General features: G+C 46.4%; 1 protein-coding gene and 1 long non-coding RNA gene across 10 annotated transcripts in view; one reads left to right on the top strand and one right to left on the bottom strand.

The window, feature by feature from the left end:
- Znf76 (zinc finger protein 76) overlaps positions 1–20926 on the top strand; it is a 34764-nt gene extending 13838 nt beyond the window's left edge. For 2 of the 3 annotated variants that reach the window (XM_027943513.2, XM_071613470.1), the window contains 13 exons: positions 6649–6817; positions 11050–11130; positions 11238–11315; positions 12714–12913; positions 15220–15336; positions 15600–15675; positions 16241–16366; positions 16486–16665; positions 17489–17722; positions 17800–17978; positions 18564–18728; positions 19442–19555; positions 20075–20926. In XM_027943513.2, coding sequence (XP_027799314.1) covers positions 6745–6817; positions 11050–11130; positions 11238–11315; positions 12714–12913; positions 15220–15336; positions 15600–15675; positions 16241–16366; positions 16486–16665; positions 17489–17722; positions 17800–17978; positions 18564–18728; positions 19442–19555; positions 20075–20179 — 1728 coding nt within the window. In that variant the 5' untranslated portion in view covers positions 6649–6744 and the 3' untranslated portion in view covers positions 20180–20926. The remainder of the gene's footprint in view (positions 1–6648; positions 6818–11049; positions 11131–11237; positions 11316–12713; positions 12914–15219; positions 15337–15599; positions 15676–16240; positions 16367–16485; positions 16666–17488; positions 17723–17799; positions 17979–18563; positions 18729–19441; positions 19556–20074) is intronic. The other variant, XM_027943514.2, reaches the window with a different exon arrangement.
- Positions 9157–22015, bottom strand: LOC114099263 (uncharacterized). Of its 7 annotated transcripts, none has more exons than XR_011707749.1 (6): positions 17868–17957; positions 16038–16174; positions 14415–14481; positions 13582–13727; positions 11482–12892; positions 9157–9734 (listed from the first exon to the last, which is right to left on the bottom strand). It is a non-coding gene; the product is annotated as an uncharacterized lncRNA (long non-coding RNA). The 7 variants fall into 7 exon arrangements; XR_011707754.1 differs by having other exon boundaries at positions 11482–12844; XR_011707750.1 differs by lacking the exons at positions 13582–13727; positions 14415–14481 and adding an exon at positions 21900–22015 and having other exon boundaries at positions 17868–19584.
- Positions 22016–22183: the final 168 nt, after the last annotated feature.

Genomic DNA, 22183 nt, shown 5'->3' with positions numbered 1-22183 from the left:
CGTTGTGCATTTTATTGGTTTTGCCAAATGTATAATGTCATGTGTCCACCCTTAAGATAACATACAGAAGAGTCTTATTGCCCTGTGAGCCCCCTGTGCTTCACTATTAATCCTTCCCTCCCTCACTCTGAACTTTTGGCAGCCATGTTTTTTTTTATTGTCTCTGTAATCTTTCCCAGAATGTCATAGAGTTGGAATCATATTGTATACAGCCTTTTCAAACTGGTTTCTTTCACTTAGCAGTATGCATTTAAGATTCCTCCATGTCTTTTGAAGGCTTGATAGTTCTTTTTTGTTTGTTTGGTTTGATTTGGTTTTGAAACCAGGGAACACTTTATTACTGAGCTACATCCCCAGCCCTTTTTATTTTATTTATTTATTTTTTTGAAATAGAGTCTTCCTCTTGCTGAGGCTGTCCTCAAACTTGTGATCCTCCTGCCTCAGCCTCCAAGTTACTGAGATTACAGATGTGCACCACCACACCCAGTTTATAGCTCATTTATTCTTATTGCTGAATAATATTCCATTGTAAGGGTGTACCATAGTTTATTAAAGGACATCCTTGTTGCTACCAGTTTGGGGCAGCTATGATTAAAACTGCTGTAAATGTTTATGTGCAGGGTTTTTTCTGCAGACATAAGCTTTCAACTAATTTGGGTAAATACCCAAGGAGCATGATTGCTAGGTCATATGATAAGAGTATGTTTAGAGGGCTGGGGATGTGGCTCAAGTGGTAGCGCACTCGCCTCACATGCACGGGGAGCTGGGTTCGATCCTCAGCACCACATAAAAATAAAATACAGATGTTGTGTCCACTGAGAACTAAAAAATAAATATTAAAAAAACCCTCTCCCTCTCTGTCTTAAAAAAAAAAAAAAGTATGTTTAGAATTGTAGGAAACTGCCAAAGTGTTTTCCAAAGTGCGTGTTCCATTTTGTATTTCCACCAGCAGTGAATGAGAAATTCCTGTCACTCCACATCCTTGCCAGCTTTTAATGTTGTCAGTGTTCTGGATTTGTACCGTTCTAACAGTTGTGTAGTGATATCTCATTGTTTTAATTTGCAATTTTCTAAGGACATGATGTTGAGCATCTTTTCATATGCTTATTTACCACCTGTACATCTTGTGTGGTGAGATGTCTGTTCAGGTCTTTTGCCCATTTTTTTAATTGGCTCACTACAGCTTGTGACTGTCTCCCAGCCTTTCCAGGATTGGCTGCTGAATTTTATACTTTTACTTTGATTTTTGGCAATTTAACAATTACATTGTCATGATTATTCTTTCTTGTTAAGTATTGAGTGTAAATCTTTTAAAAAGTATTTATTTATTTATTTATTTATTTATTTTTTTACTTGTGTGAATTCATAATGTACCCTTATTTGTTCAGTGGGAATTGGATATTGTTTTGGAGATCAGTATTTGTCTGTTTTTAAATATTTAATTATTTTTTCTTTAATATTTTCCTTACTATTGATTTTTGTTAACCAGCTCTTCTTTTCACTTGATTCTCTTTTGCTTCAAAAGTTCAAAACTATTTTCTCTTCTAATTAGGATTTGATATTGTTCCATTTTGATGAATTGATGATATAAAATTTTGACCATTTTGTCCTAGGGCAGTGTTTTTAAAATAAGGTATAACTGTGGTGACTCTTCTCAAGCCAGTGGTAGCCTCCAATCTGAATTCTAGAAATGATTCAAATTTACCTTCATCATATCTGCTAATTTGCTTGTTGGTATAAAAGTTATCCTAAGGATAATCCTCCCCAAATGCCTTGATTCTAGACTTTTTTCATTAACTAAAGGTGGTTTGAAACCCAGCCATGATTGCTTTGTTGGGTGTTTATAAACTGAGATATTAAAATTCACTTGAATATATGGCTGAAATTTAGATTTTTAAGTTAATTTTTTTAGTTCAAATGAATTCTCTTCTATAATAATGGAGGTCTGTTTTTTTTTCATTGCCCTTTGGAATTAGAAATAATCCACTCTGCCTAATTACTCCCTTTTCTGTGACTAATTCACATCTATAAAGTTGCAGTAGCCAAATAGGAACCATACTAAAAGTGATTTGGGTTTTTAAAATCATTGTGCCTTTTGCAAAGAGATGTTTAGCTTATGTTTTAAATTTGTGTTATGTTAGTGCAAACTTCTGTTATTAATTTCCTGTTTTCTCTTCAGTGCTTAAAAACCCACAGAACTAAGCTCATTTCACTAGGGATTTTTTGTGCCTTGAAGTCTTTTTCTATAATAACAAATACTGAATCATTTTACTGCACTCTCCCAAATCTGGTTCTAATTTGTTTTCCACTTGTCTCCATCAGCCTTCATCCCTCCCAACCCAACGTTTATTTGTCATTTGTAAGAAGTTTTCTATGTTTGCAAATAAGGAATTTTCTGAGTGAAAATTGTCATAATTTTTTTTTCTGGTCAAAGTTGAACATTCTTCTCCTTCCAAGCAAATGTTTCATTTTTAAAAAATTTTTTGGCTTCTAAACACAGTTGCCCTCTGGTCTGATTGAGGCAGAGTACAGAAAGCCCTGTCCCAGTGTCCAGGGAGTTCTGCTTGGCAGAGGGCGATGGAGTGGCTAGCGAACAGGTGCCTAGAGTCCGCGCAGCCTGTTTGGATGTGGATCAGATCAGATCTCAACCATGACAAAGTGGAGAAAGGCAATACCACAGCTGCTCTTTAGTTTCCCGTCTTTCACATCCCTTATTTTTCTGCTTTGAGATGGTCATTTAAGCACATCTTGTTTGAGGGAGAGACTTAAAAATCTGAAGCCTCTAAACCAGTTTTTCTTAATGTTACCTCCCAATAATCATAATTTATGTTTTACAGTAGAAAACTCAATGATAGATTATGGAATCATGGAGTTGTCTCCTTCTCAGTGCCAACAGTGTGTACGTTCATTTTTAAAAGCATGACAAACAAAACTGGACTTGGGGATCGTCCTGGGAAAGTCAAGAGTACTCCTTTTCAGTCTCAACCTTTTGCCATCACTCTTATTCTGCTTTTCCCTCTCCCCTTGGTCTGTCCCCCCTGTACCCAGCTCAAGTCATTGATAATCCTTATACCCTCTAAGGAGAAAAAGATCAGCTGCCCCCCGCCCCATCCACACTTCTCAGAGGGCCATGGGAGTTATAAATCTGAAATGCCCGTTACAGGGAGAAACTGCTTAGATAGCCATCCTCGGGCAATGACAGTTCTCTCTGGCTCTGCCTGTGTCACTGTTGTTGGTTCGGTGCCAGCACAAGAAAATTCAGAGTAAACCATCAATTACAGAAGGGAAAGGGAGATGCTAGTATCTGTCCGGCAGCCGTGAAACATCCTCACTCCCTGTAGTCAGCTGTGTTGGAAGCAGCCTCAAGGATTGGGGAAATCTGGAGGTAATGTGGGCTATTTTAAAGGTTTATATTATGAAGCTTCAGGAAGAAAAGTGGATGAATTGGAGCCAGATGCAAGATCAGGCAGTCAAGTGTGTTTTCTTTGAACCTAAGAAGGATTATTTTGGGTAATGTGGCTACCAGCCATTCCCTTTTTCCACTGTGGGTAGACCAAGAATGATTGGGTTTAAGTTATGGTGGATGGGATGGAAGTTGAGCAACCTGTATTCAAGTGTTTTGAGTGCTGACAGTGTGTCGGTCACACTGGATTAGCAGGGAGAAGTGTGCCAAATATTGAAAAGTCTAGGCAGCGGGGCCTGCTAGCCTGACTTTGAATCCTGGCTTCAGCACTTGATAGCTTTAGGAAACTTAGGCAAATTAGTATCCCTGTACACCTCAGCAACCTCATTTGTAAAGGGAGGATAAAGTACCTACCTTCTCTTATGGTTATCGTTAAGATTAAAAATTAATTCAGGCAGAGTGGTTTGAACAGTGGTTGGCATATACTATGGGGAACATGCTGAATAACTATAAATTAGTATGAGCGGTGGAAAAAATCAGTGTCATCTGGGCCAACACTGTATGTTATAGATTAAAAAAAAAAAAATCACATACAATCAGGATGAGAAGCCAGTTCTTCAGACCTCTAGTCTGGGGCTGTTGCCATTACTCCTGACTAACGTTTTAGAAATCCACATTGCTTCAAAAGCGTTTCCCTTTAGGTCCCTCTTCTTTCCCCTCTCCTCAGAGCCAGTATTTGTAGAGCACTTCCTATGTACCAGTGCTGGACTAAAGGCCAATGTATGTGACTTCATTCAATCCTTACAGCAGCCTGGGAAGCAGGTACCACTGTTCTGTGGCATCAGGTTCAGATTGGTTAATTTACTTGCCCGGTGCTACACAGCTTCCAAGCAACTGAGCCTGAATTGGAACTCAGGCTGCCTCTAGAGCCTGTGCTCTTAAATTTCCCTTATGATGTTCCTGTGGAATACAGACATGCTAAATTAAACCAACCATTTGCTGCCAGAGCTGGCAGAGCCCAGCCATAATAGCTTGGGGCCATTGTGCTGTTTTTAAACCTGGATCTCTCCTGTGTCCTTATTTCTGACATAATGTGATTATAGTGAAACAGGTTACAAAAGATTCTCCCTTCCTGATTAAGAGAATGAAAGTTGAAGATCAGGGAGCAGAACAAGAAAAGTCAGAACCAGAGCTTTTGTAAAATAGAGACCATTGGGGATTATCAGGAGTGTAGGCAAAGTTGAGGTCACTTCTAGGATCCTGACAGACCAGGGAAGTTGGGATGACAGCATACTAGAGAACTTTAAAGCACTCTTTGAATCAAATGCACTGGGTTCAGATCCTCCTCACACACTAGGTGTATAAACTTGAGTAAATTATTTGATGTAAAACAGGGAAAATAATGGTATTGAAGTATAGGATTGTCTTTAATGTGTATAATATGTCTCACTTGATTAGCTCTTAAGTATTGCTCACTTTTATTAATATTGCTCCTTGGAGCCTAGTTCAATCAGTCAGTGTTTATAGACAGAATGAATGAATAATTCTAGTTGAGATGCCAAGCCTGGGGTAGAACATCCCAACCACTGTATCACAGATGAGCTGTAGTTATATGAAGATATTGATCTGCTTAACCCTTGATGCTGCCAAAGCCCCAGTAGTTGTTGCTAGCATCAAGCAGTAGCATCTGCCATGTGACATACAAATATCTTCCTGACTTCGTGCTCTGATGTGAAAACAGGATATAGCTGATAGGTCATGAGGATCAAGTAAGCAGGCCAGAGGCCAAGTCCAGGAGAATTCTGTGGATGAGTAGAAAAAGAATCTTAACAACTGCCAGGCATGGTTGCACATGCCTGTAATCCAGCAAATCAGGACACCAAGGCAGGAGGATTTCAAGTTTAAGGCCAGCCTTAGCAACTTAGTGAGACCCTGTCTCAAAAAGGGCTGGGAATAGGGGTAGGGATATAGCTCAGTTGGTAGAGTGCTTGCTTTGCATGCACAAGACCCTGGGTTCAATCCCCAGCACCACCGAAAAAGTGGGGGAGGGGGCTGGGAATGAAGCTCAGGGGTGGAGTGCTCCTGGATTCAATCCCTGGTATTACCAAAAAAAAAGAAAAGGAAAAGGAAAAAAACAAAAACAAAGAATCCTAACAACTAGACCAAGAACAGATGCTATGGGCTTCCTGCAGGCTTCACAGGTGTTGGGGGGTGTTGTTCTACAACTAGAATAGATTCCATGCCATGGCAGATACATGAGAACCTGGTGATCACTCCAAGAGGATCTGTGCTAGCCCACAGCACAAGGTGCTGGAGAAGCCACTGTAAACCAGAAACCGGAGTAGAGCCTAGAATCCTATGTAGGAAACAGGTGTTAAAAGTCAGTTGAGGTGCTGGGGATATAGCTCAGTTGGTAGAGTGCTTGTCTCGCATACACAAGGCCCTGGGTTCAAACCAAAAAAAAAAAAAAGTAGGTATTGAAGGAGATGAGCCCAGGTGTATGTTAGGAAGAGATGGTACCCAGGGCTACAGAAATCTGTAACAGGACCTATCCATGCCTGCAGAGTGAATTTCTAAGGGTGATAAGAAACTATTAAAGGGTTTGAAACAGAGAAAGGGGATATTTAAGTTTGTATTATTTTTAAGGTCATGCTTATAGGGTGTTGGAAAATGAATTGTAAACAGGCAGAAGTTTATCTGAGGACATAATCTGAGAGATGATACTTACTTGAAATAGGACTTTTTGGGGAAAAGGAGAACTCAGAGATGAACCCACTGCTTCTGGGTAGATGGAGGTACCACCCTTGGGATGGGGGTACTAGGGACATAGGACAGTTCTGAGGTATTGGGGGATGATGTAAGTCCTGTTAAGGACTTGTTCCATTACCCACGGGGTCTTCCCTGAGGTTGGTTAACAGTGCTGGTGTGTGGATGTTGGAGGTCATGGAGAACCAGCAGCAGTGAAGTTGGCCGCCTGCCTTTAACCAGGCTCCCTCCTGAGGGGAGTGAATTTAAAACTAGGTTTTGATCATGAATTCTTAGCTTACAGCCAGTTTGACATGCTTCTCTTCTGTGCTCATCTTTTAGAATTCTTATATGTGTATATTTTTAACCCTTTTCATAAAAACCAACATAATTTTCTACTTTAATAAATTTATTTCTCTGTCTTCTTAGCTAGCCTCATTAACTCCGTGTGCCAGAAGAAAGCCATGAAACTTTTTATGTGACACTGTTTATTTTCTCAGACTTGTGACCCAGAAGGAAATCTCTGACCTCACCTGTGGCTCTTGGTGGTGGCCAGAAGCCAACTTCATGTCTGAGTGCATGAGCAGCAGTTTGCCATGGAGAGCTTGGGTCTACAGACGGTGACCCTTAGTGATGGGACGACAGCCTATGTCCAGCAAGCTGTCAAAGGTGAGTATTTCCCAGGACCTCAGGATCCTATCCCTCAGCTTCTAGAAAGGAGTATCCCCTTCTCAGAGTCACCAGCCTGCACTCCTGCCTGCTCATCCCTGCCCTCCTCCACAGCTTACTCTGCGTGAGAGTCTGAGATACTTGAAAATGGGTCTCTTTAAAATAAAATGCTACCTACACAAGCTAGAAAATCATATTGCCCCAGCTATAGGAGCCAAGACGTCTCAAAGAGTAGAATTCTTTACATGGAGTGAGCAGTTCATGAGTATTTCTGGGATGGATGAACACAGTCCTGGATATGACTTCCTACTTTTCAAATGTCCAGTTTCTCGATGCATTCTAGAGGAAGTTCACCATCTTAATTGCATCAAGTTCAAGCACTCAGACTATGTCCTGGGCAATTACCTGTACAAGCTACTTTTCTAGATTCGAGGGGGTACTGAAGCAGAGAGCTTATGCCTTTGTTTCTGGGTCTAGTGGGTACCAGAAATAAAAATATAGGATGCATAGTTAAATTTGAATTGCAGATGAACAGCAGATACTTCTGTAGTATAAGCATGTCTCAAATACTGTATGAGGTAGACATGTATAAACAAAGGATTAAATGCTAAAAAGTAAAATAAAATAAAATAATGGCACTAAATACTAGTTGGATAGCCCTTATCCAAAACACTTGGGACCAGATGTATTTTAGATTTTGGAAATTTTTGGGTTTTAGAATATTTGCATAGACTTTACCTGTTAAGCATCCCTACTCTAAAATCCATTCAGATTTTGGAGTACTTCAGATTTTGGATTTTTGGATTAGAGATGTTTAACCTATCCTAAGAACAATTTGTTATTGATCTGAAATTCAGATTTACCAGGAAATCGTGTATTTTATCTGCCAACCCTATCCTCACTTTCAAGGAACTTCAAATTAAGGTAGGTTTGGAGTCAGAAGAGAGCGCTGTTGAGGGAAGGGCCCACACGCAGGGATATCCTCCTTTCTTGCCAGCATTCTCAAGCATGCCAGGTGATAGTCATGTGTTCCCTGGACTGGGAAAACACTGCCTTATTTCCACTTATTTGACCTGTTCTGGGTTTCATGAACATCACTGTTCTCATGGCCACATTATTATTGCAGTAGTGTCCTCCTTCATTTCACCACACTCCCAAAATAAACTTGCATTCCTAGGTTAAAAGATAAGTTTCAGTAATTTTATTTAAAATTGTCTGTTCCCTGATAATGACTAAAGACATCCCTTAATCTCATTAGTAAGGTCTTTCCATATGACATTGTTGGGGAGGGTGCCTGCTAGAAAGGGTTCTCGTCAAGAGCTGTTTCTGATGTGTGCATTCTTACTAGCTTCATTCCATTGAGGATCGAATTTCTGGAGCTACTTCTGAAGCCTTAAACTCTCTGACTTCACACCACAGGTCCCGCCTCTCTAGTGTAGTGAGATGGATGGAAGAACTTAGGATCTGTAGATGGGCCTTTGTTTACTCTTTGGACCTAGTTAGTTCCCAAGCCTGTCTTCTGCTGATAATTAATGGTTGAATTAATGAGTAAGAAGCGAGTGAGACATCTGACCATAAACATGTCTTTCCTTCTTATATTTGAACCTCCTTGCCTCCCTCACCTCTCTGTCACTCGTCACTTCCTGGTGCTGTTCCTACCTCCTCCATAGTGTGGCAGTGTGCACATGTACACACATCATCACATTCCCTTCTGATGAGCTCCCTAAAGCTTTTGACAGAGGCACTTTCATCTCTGTCAGCAGGAATTCTGTGCAGGCCCAGCTTCACCAGCAGGAGAACCCTAAAATTGCATGAGATTTACCTTTAATTAGGGTAATTGTTCAAATCTAAAAAATTTAGGAATAGAAGAATGTGCTATTCTTAAATTCATTGGAACTATTCTGGTTCAATATGGATATGTGATCACCCTTGTATAATGGGTCACAAGGCCCCTTGTGAGGTAGTTATTCTGCCCTGCTTTTCCCTATTGTAGTGTCTGGTTGTTAGAAGAAATTGTCCATTAAAATTTTTTCTCAAACAACTCTTCCAATGTCTTGTTTCCTGCCTCAAAGCCTCCCCACTCTGTTGGCAGCTCTGCTAATGCTTTCAGAACGCCAAAAACTAGTGCCCTTTTCAGGACAGAAACAGTGGGGAACAAGGATGGTCTTCTGCTCTCAGGGTAGGATAGGAGCAAGTGGATCCTCCTTATCTCAGCTGCCTTTCCTGCTTCTCACATCTGTCTTCATCTCACCTGCCTCCGGCCAGGTTATAGGACTGTTGGTTACTGACCCCAAGAAGATTCAGTGCCGCAGTCTGGCTGGGCACAATTCAGGAGCCACTTGTCAAAAGAAACAAACTTTATTTTTAGAACCACACACGCCAAGCAAAACAGCTCCTCAGGAAAAACCCTCAGAGCCCAACTGCCACCACCAGCTTCCCACAAGCCTCTCCACCTCCCCGCCTCCTCCTGCTCTTGAGGCCGATTGGCTGGGTCGCATGGGCGGAGCCAAAAAAAGTCCCCCAATGAGCAGCTCCGTAGTCTGAAAGGGCGGGGGAAACAGCCCAATGAGCATCACTGCAGAGGAGCCAATCAGCTAGATGTTGCTGGGGCCGTTGTGAGCCAATCATCAGCTGGCAGTCTGAAAGTTTGCTGGGGCCCCTTCGGCTGTGGCTCTCAACAATTCAGTCTGGAGACAAGTTTGGGGACTCTTCTGAAGGGGAGATAGCAGAAAGCTGGGCCAGAAGTAGCCACCTCATTCTTTTCCTATCTCATAAGAATCAAATTCCAAAACGTAAAACTTCTAAAGAAAGGGACAAGGGGCTGGGGATGTGGCTCAAGCTGTAGCGCGCTTGCCTGGCATGCATTCGGCCCAGGTTCGATCCTCAGCACCACATACAAACAAAGATGTTGTGTCCACTGAAAAATAAAAAATAAAAAAAATATTAAAAAAAAATAAAAATAAAATAAAGGGACAAACAAATCACTTGTAATTAACTCTTCAGTCTCCCTTACTTTCTTACCTTTCTCACTTCCTTTCTTCCTTCCCCCTCTCTCAGACTCACTGGACACGAGGACGGGGGCATCTAATTCTAATTCCAAGAGCCTTTTAGAAGTTCTTTCCAGTAAGATAAAGGAAGGGTACTATCTTAGGAAATCTGCAGTCTTAATTTTTATCATGTTTGTTGTGTTGCCTTATGTGAGTCAATTTTTTATTAGTAGTAGCAGTAGCAATGGGGTAAGACTAGATGAACACATAATAGCATAATAGTCCCACTCAGCTTCGTGTTGTTTTGCTTTCCATTTCTTTTAAAATGCACATTGGACTGGTTACAATAAGAGTTAAAATTTGCTAAGGACTTATCACATTCTCATTTATCACATTGAACCCTCACAGCAACCATATGAGGAAGATAGAATTTTTGTTTTGTCTTATTTTTCAGTGCTGGGCATTGAACCTAGGGCATGTGCATTCTAGACAAGTGTTCTACCACTGAGCTACATCCTCAGCCCCCAGGAAAATGTAGTTCTTAAGAAGAGGAAACTGTTAGGCTGGGTATATGGCTCAGTTGGTAGAGTGCTTGCCTCCCGTGCACAGGGCCCTGGGTTTAATCCCCAGCACCACCAAAAAAAAAAAGAAGAAGAAGAAGAAAGAAACTGAGACACAACGATTAAAAAGCTGACCCAGGCCACACAGCTTGTAAGAAATAGAGCTGGAATTCACACTCAGGAGGCTTAACCTGGTTCCAGAACCCATTACTTTTAACCACTGTGCTATACTACTGTCTTATCAGAGGCTCAAGGTCTTGGCACACTACCACAGTGTGAAACAAAGGAATATATTTTGATTTCATTAGTTTGAGCTGTATCTGAGTTTTTACCATTTGGGTCCCTCCTGGGTTTCCTTTGTTCTCCATTTAGTTCAATCTCAGCAGTTTCTGTTAGGCTGGAAATCCCCACTTTGCCGGGCTTGGGCGGAATAATAAAGGAAGTTTCTCCCCTGTGAGTGACAGGAAGGGGATCTGCTGGGAGATGCAAGGTTCCTGAATGACAGGATGTCTTTATTCTCAGTGCCTCAAGGCCCAGGCCTAGGAAGTCCAGGAGCAAGGAAACTTGGTGAACATTATCTGTGCTACAGGCTCATGCCCAGAGTCTCAAATGGCCTTTTCTAAAAACAGGCATCTCTGAGTCCTTTTCAGGCCTGGCCCATTTCTCTCCATTTCCACCTCCATAGGAGAGAAGCTGCTTGAAGGGCAAGTGATCCAGCTTGAGGATGGGACCACCGCATACATTCACCAAGTGACAGTACAGAAAGGTGAGGACACCAACACACCCCTGGCTTGTGGAGGGATGGCAGTCCCCATCAAGGACCCCTCTGTGGCTCCAAGCTCCAGAGAAAGACTGGCATTGCTCTCATTACAGAATCTCTCTCCTTTGAGGATGGACAGCCTGTGCAACTGGAAGATGGCAGCATGGCCTATATACACCGCACACCCAAAGGTGGGTTCATGGACATCACAACTGACAGGGAAAAGAATGGACACAGAACTGACAGAGGTCGGGGCAGAGGGGATAGAGTGGCACATTGTGATGATTAGAATATAGACACAGATGCTGTCCTCCCCGAAGCACATGTATGCTCACCTTTGTTAGCAGCCTTACCCACCTTTCCTGTGCATACAGCTGTCTCTGCCACCAGGAGGCTGAGCCTTAAGAGTCTGTACGTGGGCCTTGGTGGTGACTTTGGCTCCAGCACGTCCACAAAGTATTAAGGCTTTAAATAGGACTTAAGGACATCATCCGTAGCCAGGAAAAAAGAAACTTAACCAATATTTAAGAATAGAGCTCCTGCCAGGTTCGATACCACATGCCTGTAATCCCAGAGGTTCCAGAGGCTGAGGCAGGAAGATCATGAGCTCAAAGCCTGCCTCAGCAGTGGCAAGGTTCTAAGCAACTCAGTGAGACTCTGTCTCTAAATAAAATACAAAATAGGGCTGGAATGTGGCTCAGTGGCCAAGTGCTCCTGAGTTAAATCCCAGTGGCCAAGTGCTTCTTGGGCAACGACTATATGTCAGCCATTGTGCTAGGCATGAAGCATACAAGGGAGAATCAAGTTAGACACAGTCCGTGCTCACCCATAGTCTAGAGGGGGAAAGAGAAGTGAAATAAGCCATCACTGATGAACTGATCATTACAAACTGGGATCAGGCTCAGAGAGGACTTCTCTAAGGAAGTGATGCTGGAACTGAGAGCTGAAGGATGGATAGATTTAGCTAGGGGAAGGAGGGTGGCAGGGAGCATTCAGTACTGCAGACAGAGGAACAGCATGGTAGGCATGGAGCTGGAGAGCTGGGAAAAATAGTGGCACATTCTAGGAACTTCTGGGAGCTAGAAGACTAGGGGAGAGAGGAGAGTGGTTAAGAGGAAGCCAGAATGAGAAAGGCAGAGCACTCACTGGTTGCATTGGGGTTTGGATCTTGGTGTTTGTCCTAAGACCAGTGGGAAACATTTGAACTGTTAAAGCAGTTAGGTGATGGGATCACCTTTGTGTCCTATAAGATTCCTATAGATGCCATGCTGCCTAGAAGGAAGTAGAACAGGGGAGAGGTGCTTGATCAGGAAGCCTTTGTGGCCATCTAAGCCCAGGTGATGGTGGTCCCATTAGGTCCTTGAGGAGCTAGTGAGTTTCCAATCAGCACACCATAGAGACCTTGTCCTTAGGAGAGGCAACCCCAGAAGGAATTCCCACTAGCAAGAAGGAATCACCAAGGTGAAGGCCAGGACAAACTTGATGTTGAAACTCCTTGGAATGTGTACCTTTCATTAAGTTAAAGCCAGGTTCCCAGCTCTGTCTTCTCCTCTTGTGTGGCTTCGGGGCTAATCGTGTGTTCCTTGCAGAGGGCTATGATCCCAGTGCCCTGGAAGCTGTGCAGCTGGAAGATGGCTCCACTGCCTACATTCACCATCCTGTGGCTGTGCCATCAGACAGCACCATCCTGGCCGTGCAGACAGAGGTGGGCTTAGAAGATCTGGCAGCAGAAGATGATGAGGGCTTTAGCGCAGACACAGTGGTAGCCCTGGAGCAGTATGCAAGCAAGGTGAGCACGCAGATCCTGACACTGTCCCTCACTCACAACCGTGGGGCTTCACCTGTCCACTACCTCTTGGCCCTACCAGAACTTCACCTCTCCAGAGGACAGGAGCAGCCCTGTGCTTGAACATGACCTGGGCAATACTGTCTTTGCCCCTCTACCCAAGTTACCCCAGATCATCTCACATGTCCCTGTCCAGGGCATGGGCTGGGTCTGCTACGGTTGATTACATTTATGCCTGTCTCTGAAGAGAGAAGGCTGCTGTAAAAAAAAAAAAGTAGCATTGTGTGATGGGAAGTTAGGCCCAGCTTCTCTTTGGCTGCTGTAATAGTCCTCTGTACTTTTTAGGAAAGCCCCTGCCAGTGTCTTTTATTAGTTTTTTGTTTTTGTTTTATCCACTGAAGTCAGATACTCTTGTATTTATTTCTTCTCTGCAACTATTTAGTCATTGGGAAAATAAGCATGGCAGGGCAATGACCAGGGCATATGCAACAGAGCAGGTGGGATTCTTGGAACCTGAGGCCCACACAGTAACTCAGTTGAAAAATAGACTCCTGGCTCAGGGCTGGAGATACAGCTCAGAGGCAGAGAATTTGCCTAGCATAAGCAAGGCCCTGGGCTTGATCTCAAATACTGAAAAAAGGAGGAAAAAAAGGCTCTTTCCCTTCAAATACCAGTCATTCTGAGCATCCTCTGCTGAAACTGTGGTGCTGCCTGTTGGAAGACAGGAACACAGAGATCTGAGATCTGTGAATTTTCCAGATTGGAGTGATCTTTCCCTGGCTGGACCGCAGAGCTTTGGAGTATTTGTGGCAGTTTCCTGAAACACCAGATTTACCCAAAGATTGAAGAAAAGTTGTTTTTATACAGTGAAATTAGCTGTGTGGTAAAGGAAAAGAGGAAATCTTCATGTCACTTCAAAATGAAACACAAACTGGTGTGGTGCTGCACACCTGTAATCCCAGTAGCTCAGGAGGCTGAGGCAGAAAATCACAAGTTCAAAGCCAGCCTCAACAATTTAGAGAGGCCCTAAGTAACTTAATGAAAAAGGGCTGGGGATGTGCTCAGTGGTTAAGTGCCCCTAGGTTCAATCCAGTTCACAAAAAAACACCACACAAAACTGTGGCAGACCACTTTTGGCTATTGCCCACTCCCACCCCTGTTCCCAGGGAATATTTTAGAAACCAAATGTGAGACTGACAGCTGATGGAAAAAGAATTGGTCTTTATTTAGACATGAGCCCTGAAATATGTGCTGGCTCTGCCGTCACATAGTCCAATCTCAGGTGAGTCACTCCCCTCCCAGGCCTCAGCTTATTCCTCTCTAATACCATAATATGGAACCAGATGATCTCAGGGTTGCTTCCAGCTCTGATGATCCTTGACTCCCTAATTACAGGGAGCTGGTATGACATGGAGTGAAATCTGAGTGCTTGTGTGGGTGTCAGCTATTTGCCCCTCTGACCTGGAGCCAAATTAGACAGATCTTGCCATGAATTTGGTCTTACCCTTTAGTCTTCTCCTCACTATGACTTCCAGAGTTCTAGGATCTCCTGAAAAGACCAGAGTGTGATCCTGCAGCATCCCAAAAGAAAAGAGTAAGGGACAGTCCCACTAGGACCATGCCTAGGAAAGCAGAAGAGTAGTAAGGGCTCTCTGGTCTGAGGCTGGTGTCAGACAGGTGACTCTAACAGTGTCCCCAGGAAATTAAATAAAACAGGATTTGTTAGTTACCTGGGTGCTGTAGTTAGGGCTTAAATTTGTGCCCCCTCTTTTAGAGCACTTCTGGTTGTAGCCACTTCACTGTGGGCCCCTTGCCCTGCCAGGTGAACCTGGCTGAGCTCATCTACACAGCAAGCCCCCTTGTTCATGCTCTTTCTGTGCAGTTTCCCACCAGGAGGAGGAGGCCCTCCTATCAGAGGATGAACATATCAAGAATTGCAGCCTCTTAGGAGTGTGTGGTTAAAAGGGAGGTTCCTGGAAGTCAGCCTAGCTCAAGTATGGCCATCCAAACGCCCCACCTCACCTAATTGGCTACGAGATATTCCTTCTTCAGTAGCTACCACAGCCCCTGTGACTATCCCCGCTCTGTCCATCAGAGATGAGTATGACTTCATATTGCCAGCATGGCTTCTCTTGCAGTGTGCCTGAATATCTGTTCCCTTTCTGTCTGGATATGTCCTCTACCCTAGAGGCCCTTGATAGTTTTACCATGTTATTGAGTCATAGGCTGTCAGTTGGACCCTGTATGCTACCACTTCTTTTCCTTCAATGGGGAGAATCCATATAGGGACCCTAAGACTTTTTCCTCAGGTTCTACATGACAGCCAGGCTCCTCATAATGGCAAAGGGCAGCAGGTTGGAGACAGAGCATTCCGCTGTGGCTACAAGGGCTGTGGGCGTCTCTATACCACTGCACATCACTTAAAGGTAAGGTGGCTAGTAGGCAATTTTCAGCTCTACCTACTTTCCTGCCAGGCTGAAATTCTGCCATTCTGCTTTTTTGGAACTGGTTCCTGCCCTCAATTTGCACATTACCTTCTAGAGGGAAGAGATACATACACAGAAACATCAGCACAGGAGGTTATGATACACATGTACAGAATAGCAGGGAAGAACCAGGGCCCTGAAGAGAACCAGAGACGAGCCTATACTCCTGTCCCTCTGAATTATGCAATTTCTTGTCCTCACAGGTGCATGAACGAGCTCACACAGGTGACCGTCCATACAGGTGTGATTTCCCCAGCTGTGGAAAGGCCTTTGCCACAGGTAACTTACCTGCATGGAGACTGAAGGTAGACTTTCTTCCAATTGAGAGCAGAGGATTCTAGATCAGCTTTGGGGCCTCCTTGAGAGAGGCACAACACAGGCTGCCAATCTAGAGAAACTACTGAGAGTGCTCTGACCTGCAGGTGCTGCCTTTGAAGGAAACCCTGCTACAGAAGCGAAAGGCAGCATGGTCAAGGCCAGTGGAAGGAAACAGGGGCATAGGTAGAGAGACACTCCTTGTCATATCAGCTCTGAAAATCATTAGATGTGGGGTGCTGAGGGCCATGGCATCTCTGGGCTATATTTTTCCTTCTGTGAAACAAAGACCTTTAGCCGCAGATTCTCTAGGTTCTCATACTTACATTTTTGTAATGCTTCCAGCTGCTACAGGAGAGGACAAAGTGGGCTTTTCTACGCCCTCTTCCCTGCCCAGGCAACATAGAATAGACCAGTGTGGGCTTTTGGAGCCTCCCAGAGCACAGTTTAGGATGGAGGGCGCCTGTAAATGAGGCAAGCAGTGGAAGATGAGGTCCCACTGGTGCTCTACCCCACCACACTTGCATAGGCTATGGTCTGAAGAGCCACGTTCGCACCCATACTGGTGAGAAACCATACAAGTGCCCAGAGGAACTGTGCAGCAAGGCCTTCAAGACCTCAGGAGACCTACAGAAGCACGTCCGTACCCACACTGGTAGGCAAGGCCCTGCCCACCCCTGGGGAAGGGGGACTCAGTTCACCCAGTGCCATCCCTTTCTTGCTCCAACATGGCCACCTTTCTTGAGCCACCCCTTACACCCCCCATCTGCACAGGTGAACGCCCATTCCGGTGCCCTTTTGAGGGCTGTGGCCGCTCCTTCACCACATCTAATATCCGCAAGGTACATGTGCGCACCCACACAGGCGAGCGGCCCTACACCTGCCCCGAGCCCCACTGTGGCCGTGGCTTCACCAGCGCCACCAACTACAAGAATCACGTGCGCATCCACACAGGTGGGCCAGCTGGCATGCGAGGACCACCCTCTAGAGGCCCCACCTCCCTCTACTGTAGGCTTCCGATCTGAAACACACTCTCAGCTCCCAGTCTGGAGCCCTTCCCCATCGGCCATTCCAGGCTGGTCTGGGGGTGGGTATCCCCAGAGCCACTGTTTCACTAGCAGTAAGTGGTTCCTCCATTTCCAATTAGGTCCAGCCTGTCAGGTATTGCCAGCCCTCTGGGGGGGGGTCCCTCAGTTCCCAACCATTCCTCTATCCCTGCCCTAAACTCTGCTCTGGCTGAGTTCCTGAGAAGACCCCAGGGTCAAGAATGGTGGGGAAGAAACAGTGAAATGTCACCTTCAGCTTCTCACCTCATCCACTGTGCATATGACTCCTGTATGTCCTCACCCTCCCCAATGTCACATCCCTTGTCCAGCCTTCTGTGTCATCTCTCAGCCATGCGTGTCTACCTAACACTTCAGACCCTATTCCCGCCTCCTGCCTCTTTTGTTCACCACTCTCCAACCTTCCACCCTCAGCCTCATCAGTCCTCAGTGCCCCTCTACCCCTTCCCCAACCCCAGCCTTGCCCCACCCCATTCTTTCACCACTGCACTTCAGTTACATTAAATCAAACCTGGGCTCAGAGATCCCATGCCCAGGTCCTCCATGTCATCCACTGGCCATCTTCCCCAACTCTGTCTGTTCAGAGTCTCAGGTCTCAGTCCCTCTCCTTCCCTCTGGCTTTCCCTTCACCAACCCTGTCCCCCATCCCTGTCCCCTTAGTTTCCCCCTTGCCAGCCCCAGTTCCCACCCCCCTCACAGCCCAGTGTCCCCAGGGGAGAAGCCATACGTTTGCACGGTGCCAGGCTGTGGAAAGCGCTTCACTGAGTACTCAAGCCTGTACAAACACCATGTGGTGCACACGCACTGCAAGCCCTACACCTGCAGCACTTGTGGCAAGACCTACCGGCAGACCTCCACCCTGGCCATGCACAAGCGCAGCGCCCATGGCGAGCTAGAGGCCACCGAGGAGAGCGAGCAGGCCCTGTATGAGCAACAGCAGCTCGAAGGTGAGGGGAGTGGGCAGGGGGCAAGAGTCGGGCAAGCCAGACCTCCCAGATGCATCCAATGGCAGGAGGTAGCCTAGGCTCTCCTCTCCTAGCCGCCTCTACAGCTGAGGAAAGTCCACCACCCAAGCGAGCTCGCATTGCTTACCTGTCAGAAGTGAAGGAAGAGGGTGATGACATCCCAGCTCAAGTGGCCATGGTGACTGAGGAGGATGGGGCTCCCCAGGTGGCTCTCATCACTCAGGATGGTGCCCAGCAGGTACAGGGCTGGGGCAGGCCAAAATGACCACTTCATTCTCTCCGGGAACTCTGGGGAGCTCTGAAGTTCTGACAACCCCACTTCCATGCAGATTTCTATTTTAGCTCTGTGGACTTCAGAGAGCTAAAGCTGAGGGGACCAAATCGTGTAGCCCAGCCTCTTGCTTCCAGCCTAGTCTCAGCTTCTGGAAAATAGTAGCTTTCCTCTTGGAAGCTGATAGGTGTCCAACTGAGACATTTGAATGTCCTTATCAAGAGGCACGTTGGTATAGGGTTCCGGAAGCCTGGAAGTCCCACCAGTGTTACCAGCCAGCAGTATAACCTGGCCCTTGTCCACACCCTCTCTGCCCAGTACACCTAGGCCTTCTAGAGGTGTCAGGGATGAAATTTGGTGAAGACCCTGATGCAATAGCAGGGCTTGAAGGCAAAGTGGTGGTCACAGAAGTGGTTAGTCAATTTTAGCGTAGCTCTCTGCTGTCTTGGCCCTGTTTTGCTTGCTTATCTGGGAGAGCAGACACCCTCCTGAGGGGTTTTCAGACACCCCTTTTCTGGTGTTCCAGCTCATCTTCTCCCCTCCTATTGGCAGGTCAGCCTGTCCCCAGAAGACCTGCAGGCCCTGGGGAGTGCCATCAGTGTGGTAACCCAGCACGGCAGCACCACCCTCACCATCCCCAGCCACAACGATGACCTGGCCACATCTGGCACACATACAGTCACCATGGTCAGCGCTGATGGCACCCAGACGCAGCCCGTATGACCAGGCGGTTTGCTTAGGGTTTCTTGTTCTCTTGTTAACCTTTCCATGGGGTGGGCATGAAAGTACAGGCCAAACTAGCCAAGCCTTTTCAAGGACAAAGATTCCCCACCATCAAAGGTCTTCCCCGCAGCTCCTCTGGGCAACTCAAACCTTTAAAAGCATTTGACTTGAGTTGGGTATCATGGCCTGTAATCCCAGCCACTCAAGGGGCTTAGGCAAGATGACCAGAAGTTTGAGGCCAGCCTGGACAATTTAGTGAGATCCTGTCTTTTAAAAAAAGTGCTGAGAGCATATCTCAGTATTAAGTACCCCTGGGTTCAATTCGCAGTACAGCGCACACTCACACACACACAATGGGGTCAAGAGATGGTTTCTAAATCTCAGTTTACTCTAAATTTGCTTTGCTGAAAAGTAGGCAATCACTTTTTCATGGACTTCAAGGTCTATTTTCAGCTGAAGGGATTAAATTCTCTCTGGGGTCCTTTATAACTCTGTCCTACGATTTGAAATCCTGAATTCTCCTGGGCTCTAAATTGGAGAAAAACACAACCTCGTTCATCTCAGAGCCTCAAACTAATTAATATGATCTACATGGTCTTGTCCATTTTTTTCTGGGTTGTTCCTAGCCATCTTGTGTGGAGTGGTTGTTATTAGGAGTGGGGAGATGGAGGGTACTGCAGGTGGGTGGAAGATCTTCTGTGTTTCAGGTCACAATCATTACCTCTGGGGCTGTGGTGGCCGAGAACTCAAGTGTAGCATCCCTTCATCATCAACAGGTGGCGCTGTTGGCCACAGCCAACGGAACGCACATAGCAGTGCAGGTGGGTTGAAGTCTGAGAGGAAAGGGGATCTTAGACCAGAGAAGGGAACAAGTGGGGAAAGGAATTCAGTGGAATTCTTGAAGAGAAGGGCATCAGACTCAAAAGGAGCCCATTTCAGAGGACAAATCCCTTCCTGCCCATCCACACATATGTCTCAAGCTCTTTCTTGGCTAAAGCAGCATAGGAAAGCCCTTTCCAGCCTTCAGGATAACTCCCGTGGCAGTCCACCTGTGGCTCAGCCATTCATCTCTGTTTCTTCACCTGGGACTTAACGGTGGATGATCACTAAGGTTCTCTCCAGACAATTAGTCTACAAACAAACCAATCTTTCTGACCCTGGGCCATCCTGGGTCCCTGGCCATACCTAACCTAATAGAACTCTTCATGGTGAACCTTCTGTTATTGGGGCCCTACTAAGAGCTTCACATGTGACCCTGGGTAGATGGAGGGCATCTACCACATACCACTAATGCTAGGATCTAATAGGGAGTATCTCACATGTTCCTCCCTTCTCCACAGCTGGAGGAGCAGCAGACCTTGGAAGAGGCTATCAGCGTTGCCACTGCTGCCATGCAGCAAGGGGCCATGACTCTGGAGACAGCAGTGTCGGAGAGTGGTTGCTGAGCCCTAGGGCTGGCTCCCACTTATGCTGAAGGAGGTGCTGTGCTTCACAGGCGGCTCTGCCTCCAAGGGCCCCAGCTGTGGCTGAAACATGGAAGGTGGCCACATAGGTCTCGGGTGAGACAGCAGCAGGAAAATGGTCTAACTGAAGGGGATGGGGGCCCTACACAAGAAGGGCCAGGCAGTGGGAATTGGGAGTGTGTCATCCTCAGGAGCTGAGGAGCACAAGCCTGATCACCAGGCTGCCCTGGGCGCCCACTCTCCTCCCTTTGGAGAACACCCTTCCCACCTTCAGTCCATAACCCTTCTCAGGTGGAGTTTGGGGCTGCAGTGGGGACTGGCCTCTACCATGACTGGTGATGGCCTACCAGGGGAGCTAATAGCTCTTCAGCCCAGTGGGGGCAGAGCAGGCCTAGCCCTGCCCCTCCCAGCAATAACCACCTCCCCAGAGGCCAGCAGAGATGCCTGGCCACTTGGCACTAGGGACTTCCTGCCACCACAGTAAGAATAAATTCCTCAGGGGCCTGTGGCTGGAGTAAAGGTGCCCAGCTCCCACCACCCAGCAACCCCCCAACCTCTCAGTGGCAGAGAGGCAGGGAGTGGCCTTGTACATAGATTGCTGGGGATTGGGGTTAATTTGTTTTGTGTGTGTTTTTTTTTAATTCTATTTTGATAATTATTATTTTTCCCTGCTCTGGGTGGCGATGGCAAACAGGTGAATGCGTATTTAATAAAAGTTCCAAGTTTCCACCTGGTTTCTTCCACTCTTTCAGCTCTGGACCCTGGTGGCAGGGTTGATCAAGTCAAGCTTTCAGCCCTGTTTCTCTGACACAAACTGCTCGGCCTTGATGCCTAACTGGTAGGCTGGGCTACCTGGGACCCAGTTAGGAGAAAGGCCTCATGTAAGATAAGCCCAGGAGAGCTGCTGGTGTCTTCCTACCACCTGAGCAGGTGGGCTCTAGGGTGACCACTGCTTCCAAGCTCTAACTGAATCTCTGTCATTGGGATGGTGGGCTGGAAGAACTCTTTTCCTGCCTTATCTTTGTGGAATGTAGCCTGAGCCCTTCCAGCCCCAGCCACTCCTGACTGCACACAGTCAGCTCCTCCCAGGGGGCAAAGCCTCAGGTTAAAGCAGGGCTGAGGGGCACCTCCGTCAAGGTTACCAAGTTTCTGATGCCTCGCTGCTCTGGTGCTGAAGCCCTGGTTATGTTACCCAGCCCTGGGAAATGGGGTACACCCAGAGTCTGGGGCTCTGCTGTGGGATTTCAAAGCCATAATCAGACTGAAAAGTGAGTGGTAAGATCAGACCAGTCCCAGTGGGAGGAAGGGATGCAGGGGAAGGAGCTGTGGGTTTGACCCTGCCCAAGCGGAAGCACCGCAGGAGCTGGAGATGTCTCTTTCCCTCTCTCAACTGTGATGGTGTCCCAAGCCCCTTCCTACCACGTGAGAATGGAACCCCATCCCCTGGCCCATACTCCTAGTATAGCTAGAAGGCTCCCATTTACTCTTGCATCCCTTTGGAAGCAGAATAGTAAGGCATGCCCCTAGCAAGGGAGTGTCTCAGAATTGTCCTGCAGGTGGCTTTAAATCCCTACTTCTGAAGTGGATATGCCCAGCCCTCATGGGCTTTGGGTCTAAAGATATGGTAATACCGATATGGAGGGCCCCAAATCCCAAAACTGCCCCTGCCAGAATCCCTGAGTTTGGGCCCCACAAGACTCACCCTTGTGTGTTTCAGATATAGTCTGGTGTCTTCAGGGCCACCAGGCCCAGAGTGAGCAGTGCCCTCTGTGCCTTTTAGAGCCAATGCCCAGGGAATAGTAAGCCAGCAAATCAAGTGCCAAGTCTGCCTGACCTAGAGAGGTGCCCTGGCCGGGTTCTTCCTCTAGCTTTGTGGCATTGTCTTTGTTTTCTTCCTCTTGGGTGGAGCCCTGCCATTCCTCTTGGGTGGAGCCCCACCACCAAGGTTACACTAGGTGGCACTAAAAGAAATGCTTTACCCAAAGC

Source organism: Marmota flaviventris, chromosome 6, assembly GCF_047511675.1.
Source record: "Marmota flaviventris isolate mMarFla1 chromosome 6, mMarFla1.hap1, whole genome shotgun sequence".
Taxonomy (NCBI): Eukaryota; Metazoa; Chordata; class Mammalia; order Rodentia; family Sciuridae; genus Marmota; species Marmota flaviventris.
Note: the sequence above shows the minus strand (reverse complement) of the source record. Positions and strands in the feature narration are given on the sequence as shown.